At 34.3% G+C, this 23263-nt stretch overlaps 1 protein-coding gene across 1 annotated transcript; it reads right to left on the reverse strand.

The window, feature by feature from the left end:
• Window positions 1-535: 535 nt before the first annotated feature.
• LOC112680245 lies at window positions 536-2806 on the reverse strand. Its single transcript, XM_025550282.1, has 3 exons — window positions 2695-2806; window positions 744-1069; window positions 536-649 (listed from the first exon to the last, which is right to left on the reverse strand). Exons 1-3 carry the CDS (start codon window positions 2804-2806, stop codon window positions 536-538), a joined length of 552 nt encoding a protein of 183 aa, XP_025406067.1.
• Between the last annotated feature and the right edge of the window lie 20457 nt (window positions 2807-23263).

Genomic DNA, 23263 nt, shown 5'->3' on the forward strand with positions numbered 1-23263 from the left:
GACAACTAACCCTCGGTCTGACAACCAGGCCACAGACGCATGACGTATACGTATCTACTACAACGACATTCTTTTTTCGTGGTTCATTAAGGTAAGAATTCGAATGAATAAAAACTTGTGCCATCAATTAATGTTCATATCAGTTACAGAAAATTGTTTACGGAGTGGATTTGTAAAACCATGAAATCTACTCCGATCAGTGGCGTAATTAGGAATTTGTCTTAGAGAGGGATAGACATTTTTTTACGCACGAAATACTTAGATTTTCAAGTACAATGGTGAGTGGTACTTGGGAATACTATGTCATCAAAAATCATTAAACTAATTATATAGGTAGACATAATGTATTAATAAATGCTGCATTAAAATTCTACACAATTTAGCACCTATACTATATTATAATAAATTCTTCAAAATGTAAATATTGAATATATTAAAATTACATTTTATTTTTAAATTAAACGATAGTTATTAAAATATTGAATTAATTTTGTTTGTAATATAATGTAATGTACAAAACTTTATTTTTTTTTTTTCATACAAGAAAATCTAATTTTCTTGGCTGTTTAACCAACTCGTCAATCAAATCATCAGGATTTAGTACAATTGATCTATGAACAGTTATCATGGTTAAACGATTTAATCGATCCTAAAATAAATAAAAGATACCAATAATTATTTTGATTTTCAAATAAAATTAAACTATATGCTTCAATAATAATTAATCATAATAATGAACTTACTTCAAACATTGTGTTACGGAGATATGTTTTAACTCCTTTGAGTCCTGAAAACATACGTTTGGGAGTTGAAGTGGAAACCGGTACCGCAAATAATATTTTTAATAAAAGATTAATATTCGAATACATTTCTGAATTGCATTCAATAAGAGCATCAATTCCTGTTTTGGATATAATCCCACTTTTTTGGAGCTTAACCCACCAATGCTTCAATTCAGCTGTTGCATTATTTTTATCTATTTGTGGTGAATAGAATTCCAATAACTCTTTAAAATATGCTTCGTAATTTTCTGTTAGATTAATATTATTTGAAAACGAACATGCGAAATCTATAAAACAAAATTAAACAAAAAAAAATGTAAATATATCTAAATACACTTGTTAGATAATATGTTATAATAATATTTTTACAAATCCTACGTTGAAAAAAAATTGTTTATCTTGAACGTTATTCTATCTTGAATATTATTCGTATTATAATCGATAACGATATTAACATGACAATAAGGAACGTTTTGTAACATTCCGTTTAACTTTAAAACCTTGTCAATAACCTTGCTACTACGATTTCTCGATAGTCAAATGTATAATACTTTTTTTTGTGGTATCATTATATGAAATAGAAGTTAAACAGTTTAATTTGTGATTCAAATATTTTACTCATAAACCTAACTTAATTTTACTTCCTTATCCCCACCAAACACCTGCAGAAAATGCTTATTTTTTTCAAATTCACAAACGCGGTGTCGTCGCCGCGTTAAAACGTACGTGCTCGCCTTGGAGCGGCGCACGAATGATGTTACAATGCGCGCGTAATGTAAACAATCGGAGTGCTCGTCGTCGTGGTTTGATGATTGATCACATCGTTATATCGCATATCTCAAGTGTTTCCGTATTATTTTAGTGAATGAGACGGATTCAATACGTTTATTGTGTCGCAAGCGGTCCGAAACGAGGGATACGAGCGCACTCGTCTCCGATAATCTTTAAACGTCGTCGTGACGAATCACCTTGCTTTCTCGACGACCAGGGACGTACGGTTGCCGTACCCGCCTGGGAATCGTCGACCTCGTGTGTCATACGCGTTATTCGATTCTTTCTCGTGTATCGTAGGCCCAACTAAGGGGTCGCAATAGGGTATTTAGCACCCTTGAGTTCGAATGTAGCACTAATGTTTTTTTTTCTTCAGATCTCTGTAATCCATAGTAATTACAGTTAAATACCATTTTATTTTATTTTCAGCAATTTCAGCACCCGCGATATTTGGGCTCTAGTTGCGTTCATGTCGTAGATGCATGTACGTGGCTTGATCGACAATTTTTTGGTTCATTGAACTACCAAAATATTCGGGGTGAGTGTCATTTTGATAAGTGGATACTTGGTTTTGGCATTTGGCAGCGGTAAGTAATATAAAATTGATAAATTTAATAAAAATTAGATAAGTTTTTGTATCTTATATGACTTTTTGGTAGGTGGGTAGGCTATACTTGAATCAGTAATTGAAAAATGTCAAACCGCCTATACACGCATGTACGTACCGAAGGGTAATTTATTAATAAATTAATAGACCGTTAGAGGGTTTTCGCACATACGTGTACCGCGACGAGTCCGTCGTGAACTTTAAGACCGTAACTACTGTTATCGTTATTCGTTTTGTCGTGTCTGTTATTATTAATATTATTATTTATTCGTACGCATAATATTTCTTTGTCCATACCCAATACAGATCGGTATTTCTTATGAAAAAAACATGACCAAATGCAAACGGTTCGAAAATGAAAACACGTGATCGCAAAGGTTCAAACGTTCGGTAAACGTGCCACCATGACGGTTAAAAATCGAATGCACGGCGCTAGAAGCCTGATACCTAAAATCGATCGGTCTTTCATTTTCTTTTTTCGACACATTTGATTTCGTTTTTAATTTTTTTTTTTAATCCGAAAACATAATATACTCGTATGCGATACAATGCGTGTTGTTGTGCTCTCGCCTGTTCCAAAAACTGGCGATCCCCGTTCGCCTTGGGCGAGAGGAGGAGGAGGAGGCCATTGCGTGTTGGATTTCATTGTTACACCACCGCAACAACAACAAACGTATAATAATATTCATAATAACGTACGAAACGCGCGTGCATCAATCTCAGCTCGGCCGATTCTGTGTTGTTATTTCGTCATTTTTTTTTCTCTCCCCCTATTCCACGGCTACCGCGCGCGCGCACACGGACACACACGGACACACACACGTGCATTATAATGATATCCTTATTACTGCTGAAGTATTATCGATACCCCTCGCGACCCGTACGCCACGCGGCGGTAATTCGACCGTAGCTTCTGGTCTCCGTCCGGAGAACCGGCTTCCGCGCGGAGTAAAAACGTAATGGGCACTCGGGGGCAAATTCGGTTTCCAATGATATCTTATACGAAATGTTCTCTCCGGCCGCCGTTGTCTCGACGTGCCTATATTTAATTACACGGTCGTTTCCATTTCGACGGTGCTGTTGCGATCGCGCGAAGGACCTCGTCGTGGAACGAATAGTTGTAATAACACCGCAGTGCTCGACTGTTACTGCTGCTGCAGCTGTTACGTCCGACGGGTTACTTACATCATTTCGATCGGTTTCCGCGCAATGTCTTCCGATACGACGACGCGGAATCACCGCGATCCTTTGCACGACCGTAGCCTTCTATAACAACCGATATCCCGCAACCGAACGATTAAACACATGTTGCCGGGAAAGGGTTAGGACGGGTACGCATCTCTCACTCTTGGAAACCCGACGAAAACAAATACGGGCGCATCGCCACGTGTCCGGCATGCGCGTAAATCGAAACGGAAGAAGCGGTTACGCCAAGTCCGCGGCGAACCGTATGGAAAACGTACGGCGTTTTCGTCGGCAGTCGCAAAACAATGTTGTACCCGTTACGCATGGTAAAGGATACATACTCGTACGCGGTACTGCGCGTGAGAATAACACGACCGTCATCCTCCCTTACGTGTGGGATAGAGGTGTACACAATGCACACGTATAATAATACGATACTCGTTGCGTGCACATAAACCGAGGCTCGAAACCGCTTTCGTGTCTCCAGCACACGGTTTGAGGTCATTTATCAGCGCGTTTCGTTGTGACGAAAACGGAATTTGAATATCAATCGCTGGACGTGAGCGGACAATCGGCCGTGCGACTTTGTACCCGTGTATAGACCTGGCATCTTCTTATAAGCCGGGTAAGCAAACGCGCGGTACGACGCGTCAGACATGCCGACGATAATAACGTCATTATCATCCCGACGAGGACAGGTGACAACTATTATTGGACCCGCCGCCGTCGTTGAACAGCCCCCGAACATATTCCACTCTCGGCCCGGACAACAGATTAACGTCATCGTCGTGCACATCTGCCGGATGCGACTCGACCCCCAACACAACGGTCGTCGTCGTCGTCGACATCGATCACACGACCAGCGGTGTCTTTTGTGTATAGCAATGCGCGAGAGAGACGTACGGAATGACGATGTGGACGATGATGATTATGATGATGATAGTAATATTAATAACGTTATTCCATTATATTCCGTAGGGTCCGAGAGGAAGTCGACTGAGTCCCGCTCGCGCGCTATTCGTTATGCGTATTATATCCACTTGGTCTCGAAAGTGCATGAATATTTAGAGTGTTGTCCGCGCGTTTTTCTTGTTTCTCTTTCATTTCTGGAGATTTCACGTGCCGCCTTCAAACAAGATTTATATCCCCTCGACGTATACTAATAGAGAATAAAGAATAGAGAAAAACGACTTTACGATCGAAACTGTCTTCGACGTCCGTGTCGCGATAGAGTTTTTCTGCATTTAATCGTAAACTGATCGTCTACTGAATTTTCATCTCGAGTTCCGACACTTTGTAAGTGCCCCAGAATAAGATCACTATTTTTTTTTTTTGTGCTGATCGCGTACAATACTATCATCTTCATTTTGTATGGCTTTGTTTTGTTTTTCAGTTCCGTGTATTCGAGTAACTGTTTTTGTTATCACGCGATGTATTATCGTTGCCAAGGGTGCTTCGAAGGGTTGCGGAGGGACGTACTTGCACAACCCTTGTGAAAAGTAAATAAATAAAATCGAAAAATAAAAAATTGCGAATAAAGAACATTTTTTATATACATATAAATTACTTACATCGTTTATTTTACCCGTTAATTGGTACATATAAAATCTTTGGGTTTTATTTTTATATACCTTAGGTAAATATTAAGAAATAATTATGATAGGAGTAAAAAATGATTGGTCCTCAAACTAATCCCCCCAAATAACTCAGCAGTAAAATTTCTGGTGGCTCTTATATAGCTTTTGGTGCAAAATCTGTATGTGTACATCTAATTCAAACATTTCAATATGTATTTATGATTTTTCGAGTTAACAAACCGCAATCAATTGATTAATCAAACTCTTAATTTCGTGAGACCTATGCGGTTAGGTTAACCTATGCGTCTGACATCAAACAAATTCGAATACATCGTGAAAGCTTTCAATTCAAAAACTATTTACCTTCGCTGTGTATTTTCTTCCTTCTGGTATTAATGCGTCACATTTAGATGTTGTAAATCAAATTGATTATAAATTATTAATATTAGGTACCTTATATAGATTTTTAATTTTGAAAAAAAAAAAGGAATATTGATACCCAAAATTATGACAGTTTTGTTGCTGTCGGCTTAATTATCAGTTCAACTGTCAAATTATCAACCAACATCAGCAGTAGTGTAATAATTTAAACGTTTTTTTTAAACTGGTATTATAAAATATTTTGAATTGATCGCATTGTAATAATAAAAATTGTTCATGGAAACAATAATAATAACTCATACATCGTTTTATACGTATTACTATGTACAAGTACACTAATATACTAATACAGGTCAAATAAATTTATTCAATTCAATAATTGAACCAATCGAACATTTCTTAGTTATATACTCATATCTACTAACAATTAATTTTCAGTACAATAATGAAATAGGAACATATCAACTTATTTTACTACAACTTATGTACTTATATAACATATAGGCATCAAATTTAAATTTACCCATACAACGTTCAATAAATATACTTAATGAGACCTTAAGTTTTTGTGTAGGTAAACAAATTATTCAACTATTGCATTTATTGAATAACCAGCACTCAAGGGATGAAGGGATATTCGGTGAATCTTCAAAATGAACGCGTTGTCGAATTTCTATTTCCGGCTATAAATTAATATAGAAAGTGGGGTTCAACATTTCGATTACGATTTCATTTTGTCTTGGGAGAGGGTGTACAAATACTATAATGTTAGAATCACTAATTTGAAATTGTTTATTTACACTATATGATTTTTTCATTATTTAAATGATAAAATGAACATGCTAAATCACCAAAGTAAAAATAAATTGAATTAATTTTTCTCGTTTTGAAGACTAATGTAGAAAATATAAATATGCTTTATAAAAAATAATTTTTAAACCATGATTAATATGAACGTTTCTAAAATAAAAATAACACGACGAATATGTGGTACATTTTAAGATTATATTCCAAAAGCTATTACAATTCAATATCTGTTAGAAAATTATTATTGAGAAAAAAATGTTATATTTACTATTTAATAATAATAAATAAGGCACCAACCGTGACGGCGAATACTCTTGGAGAGTTTTGAAGCCAAGAAGAAGAAATAAAGCATCAAAACGATAAAAAAAATATAAAAATCAGCATAAAATATAACGCAGGTAAAATAATAGTTAATAAGAAAATAACGTACTGATTTAAAATGTTTTCATTTTTTTAAAATAAAATTAGTACCAATGATCATTGAAAACGAACAAAAAAACATTGCTCGCGTACTATGTTTCTATGTTTTAGTGAAATTAGGAAAACACGTTATATAGCGTGTACTGATGGATAAATCGTAAGTCAGACGTATGGTAATACATTTCTGTACTAGGAGATTAAATTATAACAGTTAATTTTTTTATTCCATGCTCTACCGTGTACAAAAAGTTTTGATGTCGAAATTGTACTTAGCCATTTTTAGTGAAACATAAACAGCAATTGTTTCATCAGTCAAGCATTGTTTCCTTATAATTTAATAATTTAATTTAATTCATTGTGGATATAATAAACATAATAAATATTGATATATATATATTCTAGAAATTTTAATATTTTAAACAGGTAACTTGATATTAATGGGCTATCAACAATAATAAAGAAAAACTACAATGATTTTAATGAAGAATTTTGAGTAATTGTTATGTCTTTAATACTATTAGTTAGAAATAAAACATCACACTGATTACTTTGAGGAGCAGTTAAACGTATTTTATTTATTTAATTTATTTTTGGTTAATTTTTGTATGGTCTTACAATTAATGTACACACATTTCGATACATTTTAAAATAAATTTTAGCTTCAATTTTTGAAACTTTGTTGTCTATGATGCTTTTTTAGTTTTTCAAATACAAGTGTTAACATCGATATTATATCCATGTGCTACAAGTGTACGATTTAAACGAAATAATTTAACTTCAAATAATTATGAACTCAAGTCAATTATTAAGTTAAATTTAATGTTTTTTTATTTTACACAAATGTTTCCTCTTTTTGAAGCATCAAATCTCACGTTTTCTTTACGAGTGTTATCTGATATTAATCGGTGGCTATGATATGCACTTACAGAGAACATTAAATACATAATTAAAGCGAATGAGTATTTGTATTTTATCATCGTTTCTTCATATTTATACGTGGATTGTACATAGTTTGCTGAAGTTTTTATTTAGAATCTAGTGTATAATATACATAGTCGGTTGATGACATTAGATACCGGAATCGTATAATAGATTCGTATTATATAAATATATGTATAAATGGTACATGCAGAAAAAAGGACGAACTCGAACGAATAAAGAAACGGATAGAAATGTATATATTTTCAACAAAGAAACCTTGTTATTACCAATTCAGAAATATGGTTATACATCCGTAATAACGGATGACCAGTGTACTATGAATGTGTTAAGAAATCGTGTTGAACGGCAATAAAAAAAAGATGCGGTCGATGGGTAATAAATCATTGAAATGAAAATAAATCGGAATCAATAAAATATTAGGTTTGAACACAAAACTATATAAACTCGAATATTATATTTAATATATTATAATAAGCATGTGTGTGCGTGTGCGTGTGTGTGTATCTATTATCGAAAACCATTTCTTTCGTATAATATTTTAATAATAAACAAGTTTGGAGTATCATACACGGACGGTTAATACGATTTATGGGAATTAAGAATTAAAAATTAAAATACGATACATGCGATACATACCCGGACCACTTGGTGTTTCAATTTCGGTCACGCCATCATCTCCATTTACCTATGACGACACGTGTGTTCTATAAACCTAACGTTATTTCCGACACAATCTGCGTTCAATGCGCGCACAGTTAATTACGCGCGCGTCCTCGCGGTCATCCACAAACCAGGCGCGTTCGGATAAGAAATATAATCTCGTCAACGTTTTCCCCGACGAAACATGCACGCACGAAGCACGTTTTTAGATTAATCGCTACTTCGTACGTATTGCACGTCTGCACCAGTTGTGCACAAGATCTTCGGTGTCCCGAGAAGCTGTCATCGGTGAAATTCTTATGTGTTGGCTGGTGTTGTCGTAATATTGGCGATCCATTTTCGAAGTCCCAGAGCTCGTTTTGAAAGATATACGTCGCGCGCATTGCACCGATTCGGAAACAGTAAAAAATAGAATTTTTTTCCATCACATCGTTTCGTTTGTTCCGGATCGGACGATGAGACGGTAACATAGGTGGTTGTAATACTATGGACGTTTCTAAACGTGTGTGATATCACTTCTTAGCGGGCGGCGAAGGGGTGCTTAGGGACGGTGAACTTGTTTAGAGAAATAGGGTGTTATTATGTTCGCGTTAAAACCTAAAGACTAAACGGAAACAAGAACTGAAATACGGATACTAAATAATAAATAGTTTAGCCGTAAGTGTTTCCGAACAATCCGTTTCGGTTTATCTATAAAATAAGGAAGCGGTTATAAAATACAAATATCTTCCGGCCGGAGCGACGAGAGTATGTCTGCAATCTTTTTCAAAACGAACAACTTGAATATACTATTATTGTCCGTTCTCTCGTTACAGTCTCGGCAGGTTTTCGGTCATTAACGGAACTTTCGACGAACGATACGTCGGAAGCCAGCTTTCAGAACGGTCATCATCCGCCCCCATGACAGAGACCTGTGCTGGTCGGCTGCGTATTTCCCGTTCAGGTAATCGCAATCGTTCGCTTTTTGCGTAAGCGCCATCGCTATGTTTATTTTCGGGGAAGCGTTGAAGTTGGTTCCCGTCAAGGCGGCCACCTTTAAAAATGCCAATAATCGCTGGGCATTTTATAGACGCTCCTCGTCTTCTAACGATACGATCGTTGGCCGCCGTTCTACCGGACGAACACGCGTGCGGGGTTCTCGATCGCCGACGCGACCTCGGCTGCGTAATGCACGGGACGTAAACGGACGTAGAAACGCTGTTGCCGGTGCTGTCGATGTCTTAATTTACGACGTAACGGCGGCGGCGCGTGATAAATTGCACCGGACGAACGGGAAAAGAAACGAGGGAAAAAATACGAGGGGGGGTGTGCGTATGTGTGTGGGGAAATAATGTAAAACAAAACACTTGTAGCCGCGCGACTTGCGTACGACGAGGACAATCGTGTCCCCTCCTAGTGCGATTACCACGCGGCGGAACGAGAAAAGCAACGGAAAAAAAAAAGTAAAATAAAATAAACATATGAAATGAACGAAGAAAAAACGCGTCCGGAGATAAAGTCTCCGCCGTCCGTAAACGGGTCGGGGCAAGTACGCAGATGGTAGCGTTTCCGCGCGAAAGCGCAAGTAACGCGTACACGCCGCGTAATGTTAATACATAACATGGGTGTACGTAATATGATTTGTGCCCGAACGACAACATCGGTAGCCCGGCGTGCAGCCTCGATGGGGGGATGGGGGGGGGGTCGAGATCCTTTTCTGCGGTAAAGGTAATACGCGTTCTCGCCTTGTCCTCGCGCACAATAAATATACCACCTGCGGGACGTGTGTATCGCGCGCAGCGGTGTACATTCAATCTTGCTCTGGGGGGGGGGGGGACAAAAGTAATCGTTATCTTTTTTTTTTTTTTGTTGCACAGATAAATAACTGCTGTAAATAGATATTATTTTATACTACTTTTTTACCAATTTACAGTTGACTTTTACATTACAGTAAGTTAATAGCTATTGGAATATAAAAACAGCACAGTTAACAAAACTTTTCAAACGCCTATCAAATTAATTATTTGATTATCATAATATTTGTATAGTTGTATATTGCCCTCCGTCCCTGGTTGTGCGTGCGCGCGAGTTGCAGGCGCGCGGCAATAACGAAACGAGCGTACGGAACGTGTTAATATTACGAGTGTGTGCAACGGACGGTCGTGAAACGGTTGACAGTTCAAGAGCCGCGCGGAGAGGATCGTGTGTGAGATGGAGGAAGAGACTACGTTACGTTACACGCGGTATGTGTACCCCGACGATGAAGTATATTTTATGTACGCATTGAGATTCCCAAAGAGTGATCACGGTGTGCGCGTTGTGTGTTTGTGTGCGTGTGCGCGTGTGTGTGTAAAAGGAGGCTTATATAGGTACGACGGGATAATATGTAATGATGTGTATCGTTCAATTGTAAAAGATTTTATAATATTTTCTAATAATGTATACTATTCATACGTACGTGATTTTTAAACCATTTTAAATAAATAAATAACGGTATCTTCGATACCCGCGCGAACCACAAGGGTCGAATAATAAATACTATTGACATCCTAATGTTCAAAGGACCGGTCCAAGGTCCATGCCACCACATGTCCCCATATAACAAGAACATACAACCCTTCCCAGGACTCTTGATCTTAGGTCGTCAGTGCACGCGCACCGATCATAAGATTAACGAGAGAGTTTATACGTGCGATTTATTTTTACTTGTGATTTTAATCCGTCCGACTTGTGTTCTTCGTACGAGTGTTGAAGAGTATCCGGTTCCAGTGCAATTAAATTCTGCATTTGTCCTTTTTTTCAACCTCGTATCGATATCTGAAGATCTACGGTAAAACAAGTACGTGCTGCCTTATTTAGCTGGGCAGACTATAATTGTGCTGATCGGCTCTCGAACCTTCACAACCCTGAGAGCCCTTCCTTAAACAAGGAGGAAGGTAACAACCCTTTAATACACTCATATCTCACCACCATTTACATATATACCACTTTTCCCCATTTTATTTTATTTTTGTATTTTTGGGTTATTACAAACATTTTGCCAGCGAGTGTATATGCTCACGTTCACAGTTAAAACGTGTAACAACGCCTTTGCTTTGTCGAGTTTAACGAGTGTGTGTATAAGTAGTTGGCATATTATGTTCAATTCGAAACGACAGTAGCAAAAGCGCACCGGAAATGGGTCTTGCCGCTCTGTATCGGCAACAAAAGTCGACATTTTTATGGACGTACTTACGACGATACGCGTTCGACATTTCATAAGATTAATGATGTGACAATGCGGAGGATCACAATCGATAAACGCGGACGAAGAGTCGGCCTGATACTGTTATTATAATCATGTGTATGTTAAAATCCTAATAGACGACTTTTGACATGTGGTTAATACGTAAGATCTTTTTTTTTTTTTATTGGGAAAAATTAAATATATTTACAATCTGTATTTACACGTTATACAAGTACATTTGATGACTTTGATTGGCGGGAAGAGGAAGTCATCCAGTGGTGGCACCCCGAGGAAAAGTAGTAAAGTAGTCTTTTAGGGGAATAGTAGGTCCTTACACCAATTCCTTTTAAGGCACCTAGGAGGGTTTCCTGGAATTTGTTTGGATGATAGTTGAATGATAATAGGATTTGAATGAGAACTGTAAGTTTTGTGTGTTTTATTATAGGTGAGCGAAGTAAGACTATTAAGGATGGAACACAAATGTCTTTATGAAGTCTTTATGAATGTCTTTATGTCATTGGTGATGTACCAGATAGCACCTAATATAGCCGTAAACAACGTACGATCTATACGAGGTTCCGATGATTTACCGCATGATCTAATCGTCCATAAAACAATATCAAATCAGTGTTTAAATAAAATACCATCTCGTCTCAGGTGTTTGATCACTGTCACGGTGTGCGCATATTTTATTGCGATACACTATTACATACTATGATACGAGTATATTCGATATAGTTTGTGAAGGAAAGAAATAACTTGTTCCAAAAACGACACTTTTTCCCGATCCGATCAGGTGAACCAAATTGGTTTTTATACGTTTCTTTATTGAGCTGGTATATTTTCGTAATAAAATGTCGCAAGTTATAAGCGTATAAGCGGAATGTTTTTTATTGACATGATTTATGGTCGATTAAAGATGCCACCTAGCGGTGACACTTTTTATACTTGCTTGGTTATTAAAACTTAATTATGGTTCATGAGGTCTCTTCACCATTGACGAGCGAATCGTCTAGGAGGATTTCCAAGGATAACATTTGAATTAAGTCACTTAATAAGGAGGTTTTGGTGGTTGGCTAAATGGAACCGAAATCGTTTATAAAAGATGATTGCAGTTTGGGCTATGGTATTTACATGAAGACCGAAATGTAAAGTGTGGTTCAACACGTAAAAGGGTGAATGTTCGATGGTTTAGCTGTTCTCCAAACCTGGATACCGTAAGACCAAGCGCTTTGTATAAGTTTAATTTATTTTCCAAATTGATTTTTGATTTTTTGTTTAATAAAAAATAAAACTAACCTGCGTCTTTAGTCGAGTAATGGTATTTTTTTTTTCTATTACGGTGAGTCCATGTAAGTTTTTTGTCTAAATGAATACCTAAGTAGCGAACGTCTGAGGTAATGGGAATGTTAAAGTTGTTTAATGCTACAGGAAGAGAAGTACCTATACGAACAGTAGATGTTTCGTGCAATGATTTGGAAGTATTGATATTGACTCTCCATTGGGTATACCAGGTAGATTAATTTTTATTTAAAAAAAAATTGATATTTCTATAAGCATATTTCACTTGCATTTAGTGCATAATGTTATGCATACATATTTCATAAACTTTTAGGGCATTCACAATCCTGAACATAATCCATCCGCTTATAACTCGGTTGACCGACGCCTTTCGGAAACTGCACAGGAACAGGTACCTCAGGCTGCCACCGTAGATATGTCTATAATATTAATTAATTATTGCATCCACAATATAAAGACAAGACACCGGGTCTGCATAACAAAAGAATGCGTTTAACAGACACTAGAAATTGTAAAACGATGCAGAGTGGATTTCTAAGTAACATTTCTTTCACATTCTCTAGAGTAGACGCCGACAACTCACGGCCCTCCAAATATATATCACAGAAATTTAAATTTTATTATTATATTTTAAATTGTAAAAAAAAAAAAATGAAATCATGATTTGTTTAATTAATTTATTTGATTCGAGTTTTCTGTCACAAGTGCTTGCTTTAACTCAAAATCAGAGTGTTATTTAATAAAATAATACTGATTTTGATGAAATTAACATATTTTATCGATCTAAGTTTTATAATATTCGTCAGTTTACAGAGTTTTACAGCGTGTGTTTTCCTTATTTACTATCAGATTTTTACGAGAACGTAAGATCACAAATTTAAATTCAATATTTTTCCGATTTTAATGTATACTGGTTTAAGTTTTAATCATCAACACCATTAAACTTTGTAATGAATAATTTGTTCGTTTGATTTGTGCTGTTCATCCGTCATCCTATTTGAATCATAGTACTTATATTATATGTAAAACATAGGTAGGTACAAAAATGTACAACGATTTATATATATTTATTTTTTTTTTTTTACCAAGATATTCCACCTTAACATGACAAATATGCGATATTTTACATGCGTGCGAAAAACAATCAACACCAACTGGATGAATATGAAACTACTGTTTGAAAATCATTATTGTTCTGAAGTGTTAACTAAAAAATAATATTCTTTTCATCGTTCTCACTTACATACTTGTATATTAAAATTGCGAGGATAAGCCAATGTTTTTGTAATTTCGATTTTGATGGGCATCTATACATTTTTTTTTCTAATTTTTTTACTACAATTATTATTATAATTTCATTTTCCTGTATTCTTCAGAATGGATGTTACATATTAATATACAAACATACACATGATATCGTATGATATAATTTGCAAATTAGGAATGAAAAGGACGAGATACAGGTATGGGTAAATGGTATTGTTGTATTGGTATTTTAAATTTGAAATCAATACACTTCAATAAACGATTAAGAGTAAAATCAGGGTAAATCAGTTTATTTTTCTGAAAATGAAAAACATTTCTTAATAAGGTAAAAAAAAGCTACCTAACTAAAATTCCAAGTTCCCATAAACAGTAAAAACTTCGTTAAAATAATTCGAAACTATGAAATGTATTTTACTAAATAACTAATATCGTTTAATAGAAATTTGTTGAAATATCCGATTTCGTTAAAATTTAATTTTGTAATGCTTCATAAGATATTTTTGTGAATTTTCCTGTTATTTTATTTTTGTCTTCGAAGAAAATGTATACAAAAAATGTTTTCGGTATGCCATAAATGTTGTCAAATGTTTATGACCTTTAGTCAGTTTTTATGAAATTATTTGAACACTATCAAGAAATTTGTAAAATCATTACTTTCAAAATACCAATAAGACAACAGTTTCAATCTTTTACTTTTTTTTTCTTGGTGATGGTCCGAGCATTTATTTTGATTGAAATCGTGAATATAGACTCGAAGAAAAATAATATTAAGGTAATATCAATACATTCCTCGTTTCGCTCAAAATATAAAATGAAAAAAAAAACGTTAAAAAATTTTTTTTTAACGTTGTTCTTCATTAAAAGCATTAAAATCATTTTAAAAATAAAACATATTAGTTGCACATATAGCGACCTATATAGGTATGTAGACATTTTTAAAATAGTATAGAAAATAAAACTATACAGATCACAAACTTTTGAAGTAATTGTCTTTTACACAGGCTTGCGAACTTTTTCGTGTTTCCTATTTAGTTTTAATATAGAAAAACTTATATATTTTATAATGTTTGGTTGATAGATTTTTTTATCAACTGTTAGCGTGGCAAAAAATTTGGTTCCTAACAGAATATCTGAGTTTTTTTTTCAATTACTTTATTAGAAACTGTACCATAAAGCTTACGTACCCCATGCTGGCTGATTATATTGACTGTAATATTGACAAGAATAAACAAAGAACAAAAAAATGTTAATAGGAAACAAATTTTTTCGAACAATATGTTGAAAACAATTTTATTGAATCGATGATTTTTATAACAAAAAAAAAAATAAAAAAAACCTCTTCGAATTTTTTATAAAAATGGCAGAAAAAATAAAGTCCATAATTTATATTCACCTTCTAGCAATTCAGCGATAAAAACGTGGATCAAGTATATAAATTACTTGTATGTTGCACGTCGGATTCATATTAGAAATTTGCAGGATATATTGTACAAGTATTCATTACAATATAAGATAATGTTATACGAATAGTCAGATAAGACCCAGGATTTGAAGAAAGAAAAAAAAATGTAAAAAAAAAAATCTTCATTGAGCAACTAAAACAATTTCAATTCGCTTATTTTAGTAATCTCGACCGTTTAAAAAAACACTTTGAAAAAAGTAACTTTCTATATCTTTAATATGTCTATTGGTAACCGTATCTATAGCACGTCATCGCTCGTCACACGTCGTCGCCAATGAAAACGACATCAACAACAACGAAAATAGATAAATCAAAAACCATACAGAAAAAATGTTAAAAATGTTTGATTATAATTTTTAAGATATCTAACTAATTTGATTGCGAGTAATCCTTTTCCTATCAGCACAATATTTCTGATCAATTGATTCCTTAAATAATCTATTTTGTTTAGTCATGTAGTTTTTGAATAAGAACGAATACAAATTATTACGGGTTTTTAGTAGAACAACTCTGGTTTCTGTTAATACACTCGATCGTGGCAGAAAAACTAGACAAACATCGGGCCTACGCTGAACAAATTTTACAAATTCAACTTCTGTTTGTATAAATATATATATGATATATGTAATAAAACATAAATCCTTTAATCCAATTGTAGGTGGGGGATTGATTTTCAAACTTAGAGAAAGCAGTCAGCAAACTCACTACCAAAAGATAATACTAAATAAAACAAAGACGGAACAAATTAGAGTACAGGTATGGGTCGGAAATAAATAAATTGATTATATTTACGAAGTATTAATAAAAAATAAAAATACAATCGTATTTTACGAAGTACGTTCTCTAATCGGTACTATGGATAGACATTAACATAGAACCTACAGTGGTTTTTATTCAAAAAAGGAAGTATCATAACTCGATCGAATTGTGGGGACGGCGAAAATAATATCAAATATCTACAAAATTTTAACCTATACTAATATATATGAAAGGGTGTGATCGCTAACATACTTTATTTATACATCAAACCACAATACACCTTGTCGCATGGAGACTTGAAATCCCGAAATGTCCTAGCAGTACTAGAATAGGACCTAATTTCTTAGCTCCTGCTTTGAAATTCACTCAAAACAACTAATTATAACCTGTGAAAACACTATTTTTTTTCAGGTGTCCCCTTTTCCCAACCAATACGAGGCTAAAGAAAAACGGAAAAAGCTTTAAAAAAAAAAGGCAAAAGATAACCTAACATAAGTGATGTTAATCGGCGTTTTTGATCAAGTCCTATTCCTTGTGTATAAAAACTTATTATACAAAAAATGTTAGTATATTATATACTTGGAATGAATATTAAAAGAAAAAGTAGCATGTTTGATTTTCGAAGTAAAACGTAATCACCAACAACATTACTTTGTACTTTTCAAGAAACGCGCAGGAAATGCTGAACAATGAAAGAAGTTAGTTGTAGTAAATTTTTTTTTTTTTTTTTTGTTATACCACGTGAAGTTTTTTACCAATGTAATAATATACTGACACTGAATAAATCACATCTCAGCGCGCCGCCACTGACTGTTGCTGCTGCTACACGTGGGCCGCCATGACTGGGAAATTATACAATTTATTATCATTTTTGTCACGCATTGATTATTCGCACATTAATATACATGCACTTTACGTAAATACTTAAACCACTAAAATGTCAAGCCTGCATTTATATTATTATCGGTCGATAGTAAATAAAATGATATAGTAGTATAAAATGATCGGTTCCGCAGGTGTTCAGTAAAAAAAAAAAATAAAAAGAGTCATTTTGCGACTTGAACGCGCTTAGGTGATGCCAATATATTTTTAGATTTCCATCTGTACGATTAAGCATTGAAAAATGACGATTTATTTCTGAACACTTTTTGTATAAAAAGTATAAGGTCCTCATTCTAATGTTAGTATTTTTTTCACGCAGAAAAGAATCTTATCGACATAAACCCCATTACAATAAATACGATTTACAGTCACAATAGTGTTGTGAATATATTATAACTTACTGTTATTTGCACGCTTTATATAGGTACGATGTACACAAACATTCATTTTTATAACTTCCAAGCTAATCGTTCCTGAAAAATAATTGTTAAACAGTCGCTATCTATACGAATCTGGTAAAGTCAATTCGTTCCCACGTTTATTATTTATTTTTTCTTCGAAGCGAGTGATATAAAGTATTAATTAAACATCCGTCTTAAATCGAAATTATAATGAATTATAACTATATGATATTTGAACACCCAAGGCTAGACAAGTTAACCAATTCAAATTAATCGGTATACCTCTGTATAAAATTACGTACACACAAAAATTAAAGCGTAAAGATAAAAGCTAATAACAAAAAAATTGATTACAAAGTGAATAAAACTTAATAAGTTAAAACTATATATTGTATAAACGTTGTTTGAGGTTCTTTTAAAAAATGTCTGAATTTTTCGTTTCAATTTAAGATATTCCTCATTATTAAAATACATTTATAAATAGTTATCTTCTCGTAGAATTTCTATAGTAGTTGTACTGTTTTCTTTTCTTTTTTTTTTACTTTTATATTTGTGTGCCAAATGCGATGATCATCAATTATTGTATAATTGTAACATACAACAAATTGAATAATATTTTCCACGTACATAATTTATATATCTTTTTCCAAAAATACCATAATGTTATAAAACAAAAAGTAACATTTATAGAGGTTATAAGAAAGAAAAAATTATTCTCGAAATTAACGCATTTGGTAATCGGGTTACTCTGAAATGGATTTTACACTTTTTTCTGTACATTTGTCGCACGAAAATTGCAGAACGTCGAAAAATTAAAATTACCGAACAAGTTTGTTATTAGTATTATTATTATTATTTTTTTCTACTCGGGTGGTAATGATGATTAAATGCCGATTACCTTTTAAATTGACATTAAATACGTTATGATTTTAAACATTAATATATATATATATATATATATATATCATTAATTTTATATTAAATATTATTAAACTGGGCCATTTCACAGTCCTAATAACAATTCGTAATGGCCGATAAATCAATTGTATTTGGTATCAAATGAACGTTTTATAATCTTGCTCTCTCTCTTAATGACATCAACCGGTTCCTTGATAATCGTGTGATCTGAATTTCGGACATCTATAATTTATTTAGACGGTTATTGAGTGAGCGGGTACCGTTCCACCGCGAATATATGAAATGTAGTTTTATTTATTTGACGCCCAAAAGCATTAGTGTACGAGATTTCTTATAAATTAATTAGCTTAATTTAGTATATACATATTATAATAGTAGAGTTTTAAATATAATAAGATATATGATTAATGAAACAATATAATCAATTTAAAAACATGATTAAATATAATTAATTATAATTCAAAATACAAGCATAAATGATGTCGAAGTTTAGATCCAGAATTATAGTTGAAATAGAAGTTATCAAGATTATTACAGAATCGAAGCATAAGACTAATAAGTCCATTATAATTATATGATTAAAAATAGAATGACTCATAAAAAGTAATCTGGTATGAAAAATTCATATCAACTAACCTTTTTTTTTACGGTATCTCAGAACAGTGTATATTATTATTTAAAATTGTAAAAACAAAAGACACTTCATTAAATTTACAACTGACAGGAATTGTGTGTAGGTCTAGTTTTGATTTAATTTCCTTAGTGAGATAGATAAAAGTAAATTTTGAAGGTTATTGTATAATATTGTATAATAATATAAAATAATAATTATAAAGTATACTTTATTTTAATAGTTAATTTGATTAAGTTGAGAAGGATTCCAAATTACGAATCCATATTTTAATTAGAACGTACCAAGTAATAATATAAGGTTTTAAGACATTGTATAATATTATTAAAATCATAACACGGACGGCTAATGAATACTAGCATGCGCATTGCTTTGTTTCAAATATATGAAATATTTTCATAAAGAGATCAGCGAATAAAATAATACCTAAATCATTAATGGAAGAAACTGATCCAAGGGATTAGTTATCAATAAAGTAGTTGCAAATAATAGAAATTTTACGTCATGTAATATCTGAGCATATTTATTAAAATCATTGATAAATAATAAGAATAATAATGGGAATAAATATCTACCTTATGGAACAACAAACTTAATATTAATAGTGGAAACCACTTGTATTGAAAACTGCAAAACTGTTTGTAATTGTTAAACCTAGCAAGTTAACGTATTGTTCAAACTAGATCGGATAAAATAATAAAATATTATTCGTCTAAAATTTAATATTATAATTTTGATACATTTAATTTATGTTAATTCTGTTGATTTTGAACATTTATAAAATCAAACTATATTTGTTGGATTTTTAGTGGTTTAAAAATTGAAAATTTATATTTCCTTTTTATTTTTTGTACTAATTGCACTCGAGTGTTTTTAATTTTATTGATTTTTTATTGATCTGTTTATTAAGGTTACTATTTACAGTCTAAAAATTAGTATAACTTATTATCATAACTCCTTATACATGTTTTGGACCCAATTCGTTCGTACATACCAGGGATGAACACCTGGTATATAGAAGAAAATAAGAAAGAGAAATTAATTATTAAATTATGGTTTACTGTCCTAAAGATGTGTTAGTATCGTTGTTTCATTTCAATAAAATTCGTTATCAAATTTTTAATTAAAAAGTATTTATTATTTCCACAATCGCGTTAGTTTTTACTGTTGCAAAATATTTTTTCTCATTTGAAATAGTTTTGAATATATACTTGTAAAAAGTAAAGATTCTATTGTTCGATTTTACGTAAATGTTTACAGCAATTTCTTAACTATTTTTATCAAATGATTGCTTTGATAGTGTTTGAAGAATTATTTTGAATTTGACGTGTATATACAGCCCAATAAGAGAGCCAGTTATATAGGAGGATGGATTCCCCATGGCTTCTATTTTTATCTTGTTTCAAATCAGGTTCAATGTAACTAATGTAGCTATGGAGGGTCCATCTAACGATAATTACTACAAAATATTTATGTTGTTTTAAAATACATTTATAATATTTGGTTTATTCAACATTATATTGTGGGTAATAAAAAATAAAAATTATGACGTATAGGACATATTCTGTCGAATGGAAAATTTTCTTTTATAGACATTAAAATATTATAATACGTACTGCATATGGGCAAAAAATTCGTGTTTTTTTGGCAAACATAATTTCGAATTCATTAGTGTTGAAAATAGTTATTTTTTTATGCGTGTAACATTCGAAAGAAAAAAAACATATTTACACTTTGCATGTAAAAAAATAGGTTAGAGCTGACGTTGTATATTTCTATGGCTATGCATACAACAGATTAGGTTGTAAATTATTTTACTACACAACATATTCGTGTAAAACTCGTTTATAAATATTGTATTATATTTTATTATTTTACTTCTCTATTAGGATATTATTACTATTATTTCGTAAAATATTGTCAAGAGTATTTCGAGTTCGCGAAAACACGCGATCGAATAGCGTGCTGGGCAAAAAAAGCTTGTGCAAGGTGCACCCATCGAATAGTTTATTCAAACGTTCAACGAATTCGAGCGTATGCAATTTATCGTTTTCACAAACGGAATAGAAACGTGCGCTGAAAACTTGTAACGTAGTGAAGTGTCAAAATTAAAATATCCATCCGTGCAAAATTGTTATTTCAAAACAAGGCGACCCTCTGAAGCATTTGACGCATTAAACGTAGACAGCGGGTACGAGAAAACAACAAAAAAATTGAAATACTTTTGGGAGCATTTCGAACGATAAGAGTGCACGAGTAGTCACGTGACGTATAGGAATTATCGGAGTGCACAGTTTACTGTACAACAGTCCCGAACGTTGTAAACACTTAGGGTCAAGAGTTTCACCTGATTAAGCCGGTAAAAAACACCATTGCAAAGTCTAAGCAAGAAACAAGGAGCAAGGATCCATAGGTTTTCCGAAGAGGAGAAATATACGAGAATAATATCCACGACGAAACGTTTTTTCGTAGCCCGTTTCGTACACAGTACCGTTTCAACAGCGATATTCAAATAATATACTTTTACCGGTAGCGCTCGACCGTCTCGGATGTACGCCGTCTGCGCCTACAGGTCGTATTATTTTTTCGCGTGTTGTTCAATTGCGTCCTATCGTCCTGGACGTTCGTCGATCCGTAACGAAACGCTTTTCGTTCGTAAGTCGTCGACGAGGGACGATACGTTTTTCGCGATCTCTTTACGGCGCAATGAGAATAGGGCGAAAACCCGTTTCAGTTGGGTTAAAATGTTATACTTTCAACATCATCGTAATCTAAACAGTGATCGACGGAGCCCCGATACGGGTAGCAAGCCGATTTGTTCGCAACGATTAACGTAGCGAAATACCATAGCACGGCATAAGTGAACAAGTGGTGAAGCGAACATTTTCGCAACTCCGGGATCCGTTTTTCGCGTGCAACAAGAGATTTACCGATAAAGTGTGCACTGCCTGGTCGAAAACGGTGGTTGCTTTAGGCATCCAATTCCGTTGGGAACAAACTAGAAAATACGTGCGAACGCGTAACAAGCGAGTGTCCTAAAAAGTAATGAAAGTAAATGAATAAAAAAAAAAATAATAATAAACTGATTTTTAAATCGGTACAGCGTTAAATTAACAGTACCGTCCGGACCACTGGCAACTACCGGTCGTACGTTATCGATTCCGATCGACGAAACGGAATTTACATAAAAACCGTTGGAACCGAAGTCGTGTAACTTTCGAGACTGACCCGGCCGGAACCGCGGTTCGATTTTGATCGCGGGTAAACCGTACGCGAATCCGTTTCGGATCAGTATCTCGGCGTGAGATCGACTGCGTCCGCGATGCAATCGGCTCGTGGATGTCCAAACTACGGTTTCCGTTGCACCGAACGTAATAATACCGTATGCGAATCGTTCGGTTTTCCATTGAAACGGTAATGGAGAATTCGACTTTTTTTTTCTCCCCCCCCCCCCCCCGTCTCTTTTCCGCGACTGTTTCGCCCTCGAGCGACGATCGGAATCGTACGGGAGCGCAGTAGGCTGCTGGGGCCCCTTCGCATTTCGTACGAGAGGCTGACCTGTCCGCAACATCACCGTCCGAGTTAATTGTTGTCGTACTCACTGGTCCCGCGCGTAGAATTTTATTCAAATCTCCCGTTCGGCCTGTCACGGGCGTTTTATTTTCTTCGTGCATACATAAAACAGACGTGGTAATCCCGCGGCGGACGGGTTGTCATGGGAAAAAATTAAAAAAAAAAATAATAATAATAATAATAAAACGCATCGCGCTGCCGTACACACCGTATCGCATTATAACGTATGCCCGTACTCGCGCGCGCGCGTACCCGAAGTGGACACGTGGTCTCGTCTTGGGTGGCGGCGAACAACAATATATACATAATATTATAATATGCACACACGTATATGATGTGTACGTGTGTGGTGCGTAAAATATCTTTGTATTATTCGTTCGTTGGTTCGTTCGTTCGTTCGTTCGGTCGGTCGGTCGGTCGGTCGGTCGGTCGGTCGGTGTCCCGTCATTTCGACGCGCGTCAAACGGACGCGGTCATTCGGACGAACGATAATTGGGCGCATGCGTCAATTAGACACATGCAACTTTGACGCGGTCGCTTTTAAACGCGACTCAATGTTGACACAAAACAAAAATAATATATATGTATATAACATACGAGTGGCAGAGTGGTGCAATGGTCACAATGTCGGTCACGACGCGTCGCCAGTTGGAACCCGGCTCGGAGCAAAAAATATTCCGCAGGGTTATCTATAAAGATAATGATGTAATGTGTACAATTTATGTGACCATA

Source organism: Sipha flava, unplaced genomic scaffold, assembly GCF_003268045.1.
Source record: "Sipha flava isolate LNK unplaced genomic scaffold, YSA_version1 175_pilon_pilon, whole genome shotgun sequence".
NCBI classification, from domain to species: domain Eukaryota; kingdom Metazoa; phylum Arthropoda; class Insecta; order Hemiptera; family Aphididae; genus Sipha; species Sipha flava.